Source organism: Chelon labrosus (assembly GCF_963514085.1).
Source record: "Chelon labrosus genome assembly, chromosome: 4".
In the NCBI taxonomy this organism is placed as follows: domain Eukaryota; kingdom Metazoa; phylum Chordata; class Actinopteri; order Mugiliformes; family Mugilidae; genus Chelon; species Chelon labrosus.
Genome location: NC_140340.1, coordinates 31,267,218 through 31,282,368, shown reverse-complemented (window position 1 = coordinate 31,282,368; position 15,151 = coordinate 31,267,218). Strand labels below are relative to the sequence as shown.

General features: G+C 42.0%; 1 protein-coding gene across 2 annotated transcripts; it reads left to right on the top strand.

Annotated features, from left to right (window-relative positions):
* Nucleotides 1-6,245: 6,245 nt before the first annotated feature.
* On the top strand, nt 6,246-14,882 carry LOC311487310 (EF-hand and coiled-coil domain-containing protein 1). Of its 2 annotated transcripts, none has more exons than XM_084543532.1 (9): nt 6,246-7,072; nt 8,357-8,801; nt 8,902-9,036; nt 11,759-11,829; nt 12,112-12,253; nt 13,195-13,348; nt 13,881-13,997; nt 14,207-14,276; nt 14,357-14,882. In XM_084543532.1, exons 1-9 carry the CDS (start codon nt 6,469-6,471, stop codon nt 14,497-14,499), a joined length of 1,881 nt encoding a protein of 626 aa, XP_084399658.1. In that variant the 5' UTR covers nt 6,246-6,468; the 3' UTR covers nt 14,500-14,882. The 2 variants fall into 2 exon arrangements, with proteins under 2 accessions (XP_084399658.1, XP_084399657.1); XM_084543531.1 differs by having other exon boundaries at nt 12,097-12,253.
* The last annotated feature ends 269 nt before the right edge of the window (nt 14,883-15,151 follow it).

Here is a 15,151-nt window from a genome sequence, read left to right as displayed (position 1 = left end):
GACAATGAAGACAAATACTGGTTGCAGCCTTACATGTCTACTGTAATGAAAACCATTTGATATGATATGTACAAATTACCTACACTATTGCCACACACATTGCCAAAAGTGTTCACTCACCCATCCAAATAATTGTTCCAATCACTTCCATGGCCAGGTGTATAAAATCAAGCACCTATGCATACTACTTCTACAAACATTTGTGAAAGAATGGGTCGTTCTCAGGAGCTCAGTGAATTCCCGTGTGGTATTTTGATAGGATGCCACCTGTGCAACAAGTCCAGTCATGAAATTTCTTCTCTGCTAAATATTCCGCAGTCAACAGTCAGTGATATTATAACAAAGTGGAAGCGATTGGGAACGACAGCAACTCAGCCATGAAGTGGCAGGCCATGTAAAATGACAGAGCAGGGTCAGCGGATGCTGAGGCGCATAGTGTGCAGAGGTCGCCAACTTTCTGCAGTCAGTCGCTACAGACCTCCAAACTTCATCTGGCTTCTACTTCAGATTAGCTCAAAGCACAGTGCGTAGAGAGCTTCATGGAATGGGTTTCCATGGCCGAGCAGCTGCTTCCAAGAAATACATCACCAAGTGCAATGCAAAGCGACGGATGCAGTGGTGTAAAGCACGCCACCACTGGACTCTAGAGCAGTCAAGATGGGTTATCTGGTAGAGCAGTGGAGACACGTTCTCTGGAGTGATGAATCACGCTTCTCCATCTGGCAATCTGATGGCCCAATCTGGGTTTGGCGGTTGCCAGGAGAACGGTACTTGTCTGACTGCATTGAGCGTGAAGTTTGGTGGGGGGGGGGGGGCAACCTTGTGGGAACAGTTTGGGGATGGCACCTTCCTGTTCCAACATGACTGAGCACCAGAGCACAAAGCAAGGTCCATAAAGACATGGATGAGCGAGTTTGGTGTGGAAGAACTTGACTGGTCTACACAGAGTCCTGACCTCAACCTGATAGAACACCTTTGGGATGAATTAGAGCAAAGACTGCGAGCCAGGCCTTCTCGTCCAACATCAGTGTCTGACCTCACAAATGTGCTTCTAGAAGTATGGTCAAAAATTCCCATAAACACACTCCTAAACCTTGTGGAAAGAATTCCCAGAAGATTTGAAACTGTTATAGTTGCAAAGGGTGGGTCGGTGTCATATTAAACCCTATGGATTAAGAATGGGATGTCACTTAAGTTCATATGCGTGTAAAAGCTGATATAGTGTATATATATAGGCCTTAAGCTGGAGAATGCGAGACAAGTTTGTAACTAATGATGCAAGCCCAGATAAAATGGAGTTAATATGATTTTCTGGACCTTTGGCGATCCACCTTGGTGAAAGATAGGTGTTGCTGTTGCTCCATAGAACAACAAAGCTACAATAAGACTTCATCCTGGACAACTCCTTTCACCCACTCCATGACACACTTACATTTTATTTTTATATGTTTATGCAGTATATTGCTTTCTTTTTTATTGTATTTGATTCTGATTCTGATAGAAAAATTCAATAACTAAAAGGTATGCACAACCAAAGTAAATGTCTACATTGATTTCTAGCTGCTTGTAGTTACACAGCACTCACCAGGTAGTGCAGTCACACCCATGCAGTGTCATTTCAGCGAGAAAATAGCAGCTCAGAGCTGCAGCTCTGCCTGTAGCCACATGTCTCATCTGCTCCCCCTAAACTTCATCCAGGCTCATCACTGGCTCAGGAATGTAGCTGGTAAATTGTGCATGGACGTGTATAACGGTGTGTGTGTGTGTAAAGATAGGTTCACCATGTGTAAGTGGGTAGGTGTGAATGTGTATGTATATGTGTCTTTGCTGTGACCTCGCAGACAGGTGGGACAGCTCAAACGTAGAGTGCTGCTCCTTCGATGTCGCAGGAATGAGGAAATATTTACATGCTCAAACGCTGGGATTCTGTTTACAAAGTGACACAAACACACTGAACTAAGCCTACTTCTTGTCCAACCTAATTTCTCATGTCAAGGCCGATGTTGACACAGTCCTCATCTATCACAGATTGCACGGTTAGAATGGACTGGGGAAGTTTGGAGAGAGGGACCATTCCATGTGAGGAGTGTTTACTTTCACACACAACTACATAACATTCACTCACGACCACAAAAGATGTGGACAGCCTTCAAAGTTGACAGATGTGTTTTGAGTAGCTGAACAATGTGAACAGTTTATGATCTACAGCTAAGTAACTGTGTTGAAGGTCATTCAGGGACACCTGACCATCTGAACAGTTTAGAACAAGCTGGACTGATGGACTGATGGCCTTCTCTAATTTCTATCTCTTACTAGTGTCAAGAGAGAAAGCTATGTGATACGATAGTGAGCTCTTTGTGGGAGGAATCTTTGTAAATAAAGGCTGCTGTGTTTAAAGCTGGTATTGAAAACTGTCTTCCACACCAATTTCATCTATATTGTTAAAAAAATATTCTCATTTCGAAAATACTATAGAAAAGATCTTAGCAAATAGCCAGGCATCCAACAAATGACATTTGGAGTAGAGTCACTGCTTCTTTGCATTTGGTATCTTATGATGATGCCTTATTCTGATCATCTATATTTGGAGGTTTACTGGGCACAGCCATTGATTTCCTGGATGGATTGCCTATCTCATCTGGCCTGGGAACACCTCAGAATCCTTTAGGGGGAATTGGAAAACATTTTCTAGGGAGTAGGACATCTGGAAAATACCCTGCTTAATCTGCTGCCACCACAGCCACATTTTGGTTAATGAAATGGAAAATAAAAGTCTAACAGATGTGGGGTAGCTTTAAAAAGTCATCTCATCACACTGCCTAAACTGTAATATAAAACGTTTCTTTGTTATTATGGCGATTTCCAGTTTTCTTTTCATAGTTTTGGTCATCTGTCCTGTCCTTCGTCTCTGTTTCTCCTATCTCTGCTCACTGAATCACTGAAAATAAGTTCTGCCAGTGTCTATTTTATTTAAAATCTTTGTGACATTTCAGAGTTGGGTGTTTTGTCTGAGATCTAGGTCAGTGATTGTCCCACTCCAGATTCTTTAGATAACCACACCTGAGCACACAAGGCAGAGAGATCACCAAAGCGCTCAAAGCGTGTGCACTGCTGTCAAAAGCCTGTTTGTTCTCTTGCAAAAAAAGAAAGAAAATGTTTTACACGCTGAGTCACATGCAGTGGCTCTGAAAGATGACTCTTTGGGTATCTGCAGTGAAGATAGATACTGGCCATATATTAACATGCAGTGCAATGTATGTATAGGCGCTGTACTGTACTGTATATACTTTTACTGGCACTTGTGTATGTTATACGGTTTAATGATTGATTTCATTTTCCACATTAGCTTGTTATGAGTGAAGTCTTCATTTTAGTCCATAACATATAACTCAGTCCTGAAATGGAGGCTGCAGCAATGAAGAGAGAAGGGGGACAAAAGAAAGCTGGCAAATAAGTGAGCATGTGTGTCGTCATGTTTAAAGACCTTCACGTTGCTGCAGGGCTCAGCCAAGACAAGTCCTTGGTGAACTGGTCATATCGGTCAGTGTCGTCACTCCAAAGAGGTGGTGCATGTGTTGTCAGGAGTCTGAGCCTTTATTTGTCTTTTTGTTGACACTCAGAGGAACATATGGCAGTACAACACAAAGCCTCCACCCATCTCCTATCAATACTGATACTGCCTCACTCCTCCTCACAAAGGTGAACAACAGGGCAGCAACACACACACACAGCAACAGTGACCCCATCCCCCTTATTTACAGCCCTCTCTTCTTGCTTCTCCTTTCATTTTCAGATCAGGTCCTTTCACCCATATCGGGCAGCAGCTGGAGGACTGTCTGTCTGGGGTGGCAGGAAGTTCCCGGCCGAACATTAATTACTGATTACCCCACACGAACATATGCACACACACGCCATTTAACACCAGAACACCTATCATGTGATTTATTTAAACTCAATCTTTTTGAACACATCTTTGATGGAGAAATAACAGTAGGTTCTACTGCTGTTACTGCAGCTAGGATTGGTTTTATGAAAACCCTTGTGACAACATATCTGCACCCGACTTTTTACCTGGTATTGTTGGGTATGGCTGCGATTTGAGTGTTTCTTTTTGCCTACTGTCAATGTAACCCATTCATGTACAATACAATGCACTTTTTTTTTGTGCGTCACTCCATTAAGAACTGAATATGCTCCAGCAAGATCTGCCAGTCCAGTCAAATCTTTTGAGCATGCTTTAGGTGTTAATGGACAGAAGAGTAACAGTGACCTGGTCTTCCATGTCATCTGAGTGCAGTGGAGTTGAATTCATTTGCAACAAAAATGCTTGATTGGTTGTATGATCATGCTAAGTAGGCAGATGTATTTTCTCTCTGTATCAATTGAAATGCACCCTATAATGAAATCCAAATGGAGTGTTACCAGACTAATTTTCTCATAAGAATTCAGTGTGACTACAACAGACAACCACCAAACCATTAGCGCCAAAAAAAACTTGCCAAGCCAGCTAGCTACTTTTTAGCTACCTCCTCTAAGTTAGTTGGTTTTTACTCTCCATTATGAATTAATTTAGATGCATTTAATGGAATGGAAGAGCAAACTAAATACGTAATAAATAATAAATAAGTCGATTTACCGTATTAACCACATTTCCCTGGCCGACTGGGCCTTTCTGTGTGGAGTTTGCATGTTCTCCCTGTGTCTGCGTGGGTTCTCTCCGGGTACTCCAGCTTCCTCCCACCGTCCAAAGACAACTTCAGCTGGTTACCAACATGCGTCCACATGTCCATGGCCTCAGGTGATAAGTGTCGTTTTGTATACCTTCAGGACAACTTGTGTGCATTTGAGATTTGTTTGTCTTGTGGAAGTGCAGCATTAGCCTCCAAGCAGGCTTTTGGTGACCGAAAAAGCCCCAGATGAGTCACTGGCGGATGCCGCAGTTAAATCATATCGAGATTAGTTCTGGAAAGCAAAACAAAGACCAAACAATATCTCAGGTTTCACTGTGTGAGCTCATGTAAGTTCAGGTGACTCACCTAATAGACACTACATTAGTGAGTGGTAGCAAATGGTGAAAAATAGGCTGGAAACACTTCCATAGTGTTAATGATTCATTTTAAGTGAGCTGAGTTTTTAGGCTTCTCGTATGGTCTCCACAAAGAGCACCTGCATTCTTGAGTCATAATTACCCCAACTAATCTCCAACTTCCTGAGATTTTCTTTTAAACGGTGTACCTGAGGAAGTAGTTGTCACTTTGAAATGTGCTTATTTACTTTCTTGCAGATGAGAAGTATCCGATCAGTGTGGTGATTGCACCAGAAAACTAAAGACACACAAGACCACTGGAAGTCATCGCAATGGCCAAAGAAATATTCATAACCCTTTGTCAAATGCCTCTTTGCTTTTACACTTTGTTTTGTACGAATTGCAATTGTTTGCCTATAAAATGCTATAAAACAATGACAAAGTCACCAGATCCAAAGGTTCTTCTAATTATTCTTCCCTTGAAAAAAATATCAAACCATCAAAGCTGTGATGCTGCTACAAGCAGTCTTTTTATTTCAATTCATTTAATGTTTTATTGATTATTTCTCTGTTGATTGAGAAATTGTTTTGGCACTAGTTCCAGAGTACTGAACTAAATTACATCAGTGTGTAATTCCAGAATCAAGTGCAGCACTAGTGTGTAATTATTGGGAAATTGGTGTGGTAAGGTCTAGTCATGCCCAGGTGAGCGAACTCAAGATGCTGCCTTTGTTTTGGCTGTCAGGTGAGTGATAAGTGGTGAGGTCAGGGTGGGGAAAGGTATTTCCGTTGGGAGTTGTTGAGATTCCAGGAATAAAATCACATTGGATTTCCAAAGAAAGATATATGTGACTGATGTGGGAGAAGGCGAAGAAAACGGGGGTCATTTTACTTTTTTCTGTGGTTGCTGCCACACTGGCAGTGAGTCAGATCCACTTAACGATTCATTCTGGTAAATGTGCGACCTGAACCCCTCCATGATTCATTGACTGTTTCTTTTTTTTGAGTGCCACACAATGCCTTAAGATTATATAATTTAACTCAAAAACCTTTGTGAAGCTGAAATTACTCAGTAGTCTGACTCATTGTTTATCAGGTCCCAGAAGTTTTTAAACTGATATTTGATCCACTGATCAAACAACCACAAATGTCTGGCACAGCCTACTTAGCTGCAAGCGGCGAAGAGCACCTTTTGGTAGCCCACATTCAAGCACACGCATGCGGTGAGAGTGTGCACACAAAAGGGTGGAGCCGGTGCTTTGTAACTTTTTTTTTTTCCTCATTCGAGGTAGGCTATCAGACCTAGGGAGTTACGCATCGTAAAACTGTTAGCCTCATTTTGGTTTTAAAAATTACCAGATGCTAATTTCCACAATCTGATTATTATTATTATTTTTTAAATATATTATCATTTAGAAGACACACTTGTTTTATGTGCAGCCATGGAGCGCACCGCTCTGGCACTGCCCCGCTTCCAGCCTTTGCCTCGAGCAGCGCGTAAAAGCGAGTGGCTCCGCAGTGCTCTAGCCCACCATCACTGCCCAGATCCTGGCGCGGAAAACGAAATCGTCGTCCTGGCCACTGGAATAGACCAATACCTGCAGGAGGTCTTCCACCACCTGGCCTACCCGAACCGGGACGATACTGTGTCTGCGCAGGATTTCACCGCGCTCTGCGCTGTCCTGGGGCTCATCGGAGACAGGAAAGGAAAGAGGACGGTAAAAGGAAATGAAGGAGCAGGGGATGGTGAAAAAGATGGGGAGGATGAAGAGTTTAGAGACGTGTGTTCTGGACTACCCTGTCAGTTGACTTTCAAAGACTTTCACTCGCGACTCTGTGGGTATTTCCGTGTGCGCACTGCCCGTAGAAGTTCTGGGGAGTGTGCATGGCGCCTGCCCGTTACTGAGGATACAGAGCTGGTGGAAAAACAGATCCGGGTCCGGTGGCCGCGTGTGAGGCGGAGAAAGTGTGTAAGTTTTGACCTCACGAGAAACCAGAGTGGACCAGTGAGCAGATCCATGAAAGGTCGAACCTCAGAAGAGCCAGGTACTGTAATAGAACACCTACCCATTTAAACATCCTGAGGGTTCTCGGAAATCTAAAGATGTCGTATGCACATTAAGATAATTACAGTATACAGTAGATTACTCAGTTACCTTCTAATTAAGTACACCTGTACTGCCTCAGGTGCTGATTATTTAGCTGCTGAATACAGAGACACAAGGCCTGAGCAAAGAGAGGAGGAGGAAAGTCGAGAAAACATCTAAGTAGATAGTAGAAACTACTAAAATTTGGTTAAGAACTGTCCAACGCATTATTAAAAACTGGAAGGATAGTGGAGAAGAAATGTGGTCAAAAAAAAAGTCCTTATTGATCGTGATCGACGATCACTTAAACGTTTGGTGAAATCAAATTGAAGAAAACCAACAGTAGTGAAAGTAAGAACATTTCCACACGTACAATGTGAAGGGAACTCAAGGGATTGGGACTGAACAGCTGTGTAGCCTTAAGAAAACCACTAATCAATGAGGCTAACTGGAAAAAAAGGCTTAATTTGCTAGGGAGCATAAAGATTGGACTCTGGAGCAATGGAAGAAGGTCATGTGGTCTGATGAGTCCAGATTTACCCTGTTCCAGAGTGATGGGGGCATCAGGGTAAGAAGAGAGGCAGATGAAGTGATGAACCCATCATGCCTAGTGTCTACTGTACAAGCCTGTGGGGGCAGTGCTATGATCTGGGGTTGCTGCAGTTGGTCAGGTCTAGGTTCAGCAACATTATGTGTCCAAAGAATGAGGTCAGCTGACTACCTGAATATACTGAATGACCAGGTTATTCCATCAATGGATCATATTCCAAGATGACAATGCCAGGATTGATGGGGCTCAGATTGTGAAAGAGTGGTTCAGGGAGCATGAGACATCATTTCCACACATGGATTGTCCACCACAGAGTCCAGACCTTAACCCCATTGAGAATCTTTGGGATGTGCTGGAGAAGGCTTTGTGCAGTGGTCAGACTCTCCCATCATCAATACAAGATCTTGGTGAAACATTAATGCAACACATCATGGAAATACATCTTGTGACATTGCAGAAGCTTATTGAAACAATGTCAGAGAGAATGTGTGCTGTAATCAAAGTTAAAAGCGGTCCAATGAGTGTGAGTGTATAACTAAGTTGATTGTAGATGAATATGGTTTCCTCTATAATGTAATGAGGTATAAGTATAAAGTATACATTTCTCTCTCTTTAAGTCTTTTGTGGTCTATGCACATCTGAAATTGGTTAACTTCACTCACTTTCTGTGTTATTCTCTATCTTATTCTCCAGATGAGACGGCAGCTCTGAGGGAGCTGGTGGAGGACCTCCGCTCAGCGCTGCAGGGGAGTGACGCCCGCTGTCTGGCCCTGGAGGTGGCTCTCCAACGGGAGAGAAGCGGTACTCTCCCTTTTCCATCGTGCCACAACTCCACCACTGTTTCAACTCCTACATCTTCCATCACCATCAGGCAGGGAAAACTGGTACCAACCCTCAGAATTAAAGGGCAACTGAGTGCTGCTGATGGAGACAGAGTGAGGAGGGTGGCAAGGAAACGGGACATTAGAGACCCCCTTCTAAGGGAGCTGAAGATAATCCGCTCCTCACGTGATGGGCAGCTGGAAGAGGCCATCAAATACAATGAGCGTCTGGAGGAGGAGTTGCATTGGGCGTACCAGGAGGTGCGTAAGCTGCAGCGGGTGGAGTCTGCACTGAGGAAGGAGAATGCTCAGATCAGGTTGGAGTCACTAACATAGTCTTTCTTCTATTTTAATAACTGACTGGGTGATGTTTAACTGGATATGGCATTGATGGTGATCATTGCCGATCTCCATCAGGAGGCGGGCGGAGGAGGCCAGGGAGGCTCTGAGCTTGGGGCTGCAGAGGGTTCGGCTGATCCAGGAGCAGGCCCAGTCCGTGCCGCAGCTCCAGTCCAGGATCACCCAGTTGGAGAATGAACTGCACCAGTACAGGTACAGACATCAATACCAGTGAATGGTCTTGAGTGAGTTAAAGAATTCAGTGCATGGGTGTGTCGGTGCATCAATTTACACATCATTTGCCTTGGTGCTCTGCTGATTTGAAATTCAATGCACAAAGGACCTCAGGTTAAGTTGCACACAACTTGATCTGAATTAAAGACAAGGCCAATGTAACAATTATTAATAGACTCTTTTGCAAACCTCCATCTGAGGCTAATAGCAGCATGCAACTGTTTTTAGTGAAAAACAACAATTTATGTTTCATGGCCTCATAAAGTCTCAAACAACATATAGACAAAGTAGCAGCTAGAGAGCCACTGACTGTATATAAAGATTAATGAATTATCTGTGATGTCACTCAATGTGGTGGTACCTCCACCTAGCTCTTGGATATTACAACAATGATCAAGAGATGGGCCGTGAGTGGAGCTGAGGGTCATACAGCTACCGACCGTATTCATATGCCTAACTTTAGGTTGATATCATTTAAATTTGCCTCCCTCATAAGGTCATGAATGGAGAAATAGATAGCTATAGAACTTTTCTTCTTCCAGGCTCTGGCTGTAAAACTGAGGATTATAATGTGGGTAATTGATTCACTTTTGGAGCCAGCCTCAAGTGGTCTTTGGAGGGAGTTCAGTTTTTTGGAACTTGAGGTGGTATCATTGTTCAGCCCTGGAGGTGGGCCAGAGGTGGACACCAAAGCAGAGCCACAATGAGAAAAAATACTGAACATCCACTGCTAATAAACCAGCTTGCCTAGACTGGGTTCTTCTTTTTTTTCTTGCTGTAATGTTTTGTTATGCCTGATTATTGCCATGGTTCGCAGACCAGTAAGGCAGTCATCAGCAAGATAATACACAGTTGCGATATCCACAGACCTAAAATCTTTCAGATTTTGGGTCTGCAGTAAATACGCATGCCAGCCTCAAGTATGATATTTTGCAGGGGTTTTGGAGACTCTCTAGCCCACTTCAAGAATAACTGTGATTATTTTCAGCACAATGTATTTTTTGTGGCTGTAGAGGTCATGCCGCCTTACCCTCTCCACCTTTTTGGAGATTTGGGAAACAAGAAGTTGCACAAAATATCATTGTTCTTAAGGGTGACAAAAAATTAAAATAGTATACATTAGCTTTTACACAAAATGTTTCAAGCTGAAGTTCGTTTCAAGTTAAAGTTTTTTTATTTATTTAGACTGAAAATTAAAATGCAGGCAGCACAGTGGCAAGGTGGTTAGCACTGATGCCTCACGAGAAGGGTTTGAATCCATAGGCCGGCTGGCCTTTCTGTGTGGAGTTTGCATGTTCTCCCTGTGTCTGCGTGGGTTCTCTCCAGGTTCTCCAGCTTCCTCCCACCATCCAAAGACATGCTGGTTAGGTTCATTGGTGATTCTAAATTGGCTGTAGGTGTGAGTGTGAGTGTGAATGGTTGTTTGTCTCTCTATGTTAGCCCTGCGATAGACTGGTGACCTGTCCAGGGTGTACCCCGCCTCTCGCCCGATGACAGCTGGGATAGGCTCCAGCAGACCCCTGCGACCATTAACAGGAATAAGCGGGTACAGAAGATGAATGAATGAATGAATTAAAATGCGAACAAGCTGCCAGGAAAGTGACACTTTTAATGGTTAAAGCCCATACTACCCCTTAGCAAAAAGAAGTTTATTCAAGTGTACTACAAGTATACTTATTTTATACTAAAATTAAGGTAGTGTACTTGAAGTTCATTTTATTAAGTATGCTTGAGTATAAGTATACGTATAGGAAGTATACTACAAACCATGTATTTGTAGTGTACTAAAAAGTATACTAATTTAATACTTCTTCAGACTAAATTGGAACATTTTTAAGTTTATTAAAGTATACTTTCAAGTATACCACAACTACTCTCATATATATTACTAGCGTACTAGGTATATACTTCTAGTCCACATTTTGGTTTATAAAAGTATACTTAAAGTATACTTTTATATACTTAAAATGTTCCAATTTAGCCGGAAGAAGTATTAAATTAGTATACTTTCTAGTACACTGCAAGTACATGGTCTGTACTCTACTTATACTCAAGTATACTTAATAAAATGAACTTCAAGTATACTACTTTTTACTAAGGGACATAATGTCCATGGGTCCATGGTTTCATTTTTCAACATTTTTCTTCAGTGTTGGTCGCCCAAGGCGGCCTAATCTTTCATTTGACCCCATCTAGTACCTTGTGTACTAGAAATGCCTTGTATATGTAACTAGTTTGCAACCACAAATACATGTTGCAGGAAGTGTAATGGCTCCTTGATTATCTTTTATAGAATGTTTTCTCTGTCACGCTCACTGTCCCTATTATACACCACTGGGTTGATTGCAACATGATTCCAGAAGTCGTCCTAGATTGGATATTAGAACCATTAGCTCATGGTAGTACTAATCTGATTCTGATATTGTCTAGAAAGACATACATCTCTTCTAGTCTGATCTCAGCATCAGTCTGCTACTTTGACATAAAACATCAGCGGTCCCCAGTATGACATTTGGTGTCAGCTACCAGAGAGCATAGCATCTGCTGATGCAGCACATAAAAAGCTTTAGTGAGAGAAAGACAGGTTCAAGCCAATAAGCAAAACTACTTATCATATTCAGTAAAACAGGGCACCTCTGTCCACAGTATTACATGGATGGCAGCATATTTAAAGTATGTTCTCTACCTTTACCACCGTCAGAACCTGCTGCACCTGTGGCTCTGACCCTACAAGTCAGCAAAATCACCCCGAAGACAACTGCAGCAAAACAGGTGAGGCACTGGAAAAGTATTTTGCTCCCATTTTGCATGTTCGTCCGGGCCTCCTTAGATACATTTCCATTTCTGCAGTTGACTCCTCCTTTAAAGTTGAACAAAATGTTGAGTTCCGTCAAGTCATCACCGGGGAACTGTGACATGGTCTATAGGAAATATAGAACTTTATTCATTCAGCATGGTTTGCACATGGGGGCAACTCACACAGGTGTACATGTACAGAGTCTTAAGTGCAAGGCTGTCTTTGGGAAGTAAAGTATACAGCCTCTCCATCTGCAGACGCTGAGTGTCTACAGAGGGCAGTGGAGGGAAGAGCCGCTTCTGATGAAGAGGAGGAGGACAGGGGAGTAATGGAGGAAGGACAGTGCTGCCCGATGGAGGTGAAGAGGCGCGTCGGCCGACTGCATGGCTGTAGCAAAGGGTCAGCTAACATCTAACACTCATAAATGGTATTTGTTTCATCTGCACACATCAACATGTACAGTGACTCAGAGTGACTCTTAATGGGAGTGTAGTCATCAGATAACGTCGTGTTTGTCACCAAATCAACACCGGACATTTGTTTCGCTATATTAAAATATACTGGCAGAGAAATATAGTAGAAAAGATTTTTTTAACTACACAGTTAAATCTAAATACACAGCTACATTTACAGGGTAAAACCAATGACTGAGGCACGTGGGTAGAAAATCAAAGCCATATTAATGATTTGGCTACAGCATGGGAATAATATTGTTAGATATATTATTATTCCTGATGTTTTTCTTCTTTTTTTTCTCATTTTTGTATTCTTTACGTTTAAATACGGCACGGCAGCAATTAAATTAGTTGGTGATAGAGAAAAACAAAACAGTTAGCGTAGCAGATTTTACAAACTAAATCTAATTTTTGGATTTTTTAAACCAACCAAGGAGAGACTGAAAGCTCAAATAATGACACAAAATGAAAGAAAACAGCAAGTGAAAATAAAACCACGTGTAACCACATGCATACAACAAAATGGTGGCCTCACATGGAAGCTAAACCCCCAGTCTTAACACTCTAAACTCCAGTGCTAACTTAAAATCTGTATGTGAATACCACACAAAATGTCCTCATTGCATTGGAATTGAATGGATTTTCAGAAAGATAATGATACATACCGATACACACATACAGCAGGCATACGTGCATACAAACTTGCGGGGGGTCTCTTTGGACTACTGAAGTCTTGGTTTGTATTTTCACACAGACCTCAGAGGCAACAAACTAATTTGTTTCGCTGTGGTCACCAAAGATATGTCTTGGATGAGCAAACATCACAAAATAAACACAAATCTTCACAGTGTACGGAGGCCTTCACATTTCCCTGTCTTCTTCCAGGTGTAAGAACCATGTGGTCCCTCATCTTTTCTGCCAGAGTCATATGTATGACAGAAAACTCCTGAGTTCTTCTCAGGACAGCAGGGGGCGCTGCAGCTACGAGGAACCAAACCAAGAGCCGCCAGATGGAAGAAGAAGCTTAGATAAAGAGAAGGTGAGGGAAAGAGATGAATTTCATTGCAATTTGGAAGGAGTTTAACCCAAAAAAGTCCTCCAGTTGCTAGAACTCTGCAGTACAAAAATGTGTGGACAGCAAGTTGACAAAGACTAAGTTAGGGCAGCAAAATTTATTTGATTAAATACCATGTTAGAATGTAGAGGACATTATGATTATGATAATTGGGGAAAATAACAGACTCAGCAGTTAAAAAATTCAATTTGAAAAAGTAAATAGTAGATTAAAATGTTCCACAATAATAATAATATCGGTGCAGAGACACAGCTGATGCACCACAGCTGAGACATTCAAAGATTTAAGACATTTAGAAACATCTATGCAGATACAATCAGTGCAGTACCCCATGTATGCATTAATGTTTTAGATGCATTACTTTATGTGAAAACAACTGACCTCAACCAGCACTGTAGTTTACTCATATAATCAAGAGGTAATTTCTGCAAAGTATTTCATGTACGGGGTTAAATAAAATGAAATGAACTCTCCCTTTCCTCTTCCTGGTCCTCAGAGGCCTGAGGAAGAGGAGCACAGGACAAGGCTGCCGGAGAAAGAAAAGAAACGTTTATCTCTGTTGGAAGACAAACTCACTGATTCCCTCACGCTTCTGCTGCAACTACGTAACAAGGTATTCACATGTGCACAAACGATTTCACACACGCCTTCACGCACACCTCTTCAGTGCATGTATGGAGTTTTGGGGTCTTTAATGACAAAGATCTCTATATTTCATGGCACATATTTTTCATTAAAACTATACAAATGATCAGAGACTAGCCCATCATGCTCTTTATTTTCTTTTCCACCATCTTACAATGACTCTGTCCTTTTCTCCAGAATGTGTCCCGCAGAGTCTTGGGGAAGATAGTGATGGACACTCTGGACGTGTGCAGCAAGGGTGGAGACGGTACGTCTGCTCTGCCTTTTCAGTTCACTTTTTCCGAGTAGGTATTGCTTAACTTTTTCATGACACTTTACCCTAAACAGGTCCATCCCAGGCCTTGCAGGTGGCCGATGCCCTCTGTGTCCACCTCGATTCCTCCAGTGAGATCCTCAGAGACAGAGGAGAGGAGAAAGAGGGAGGAGGACGTCAAACCAGCAGCACCAACCCTCTGCTCATCTCCTGCTAAATCACATACTACTGTTTATCTCCTCTTCTTGGTTTGTTTGCACCCTTGTAAGATCCCCAGTATTTAAAGATTAATATATTTACTATATTTCATCTGTCTGTTAGTGTTTCACTTTCTGTCTATTTAAATTGATTTTTATTGTACCCATTTGTTTGGATATTGATCTGCAGATTAAAACTTCAATTACTGTGCATATAGAATTTAACAATTTCTACAGCCATCCAGTGTGAAAATAACATGCCCCCATAAATTGGAACATCGTGAATCTCCTGTTACAAGGTGACAATAAATCAAATCAACAATTAAAGTATATTAAATCACGGAAAACAGTAGCTTTCCTGTAAAGTTCTGGCATTTTGGCAAAATAAAAATGGGGTGAACTTTCACTTCCTGTTAATGTGTTTTCATACGTCATTGATTTTAAATGCATAAACCAGGCATCTCCCTGATAACCTGCACTCAATAACTCATGGTAATACATTTTTCCTAATCCATTTAAAATCAAAAACTGAAATCTCCCAGGTTTCCTTCAAGGACCTTTATGGATTTAGTTACACTAACTAATTTTTCATTTTAGATGTCGCTGAGAACAGCATGATACTGCCACCACCGTACTTACTGAAGATCCCTGGCGTGTAACAGACATGACGCT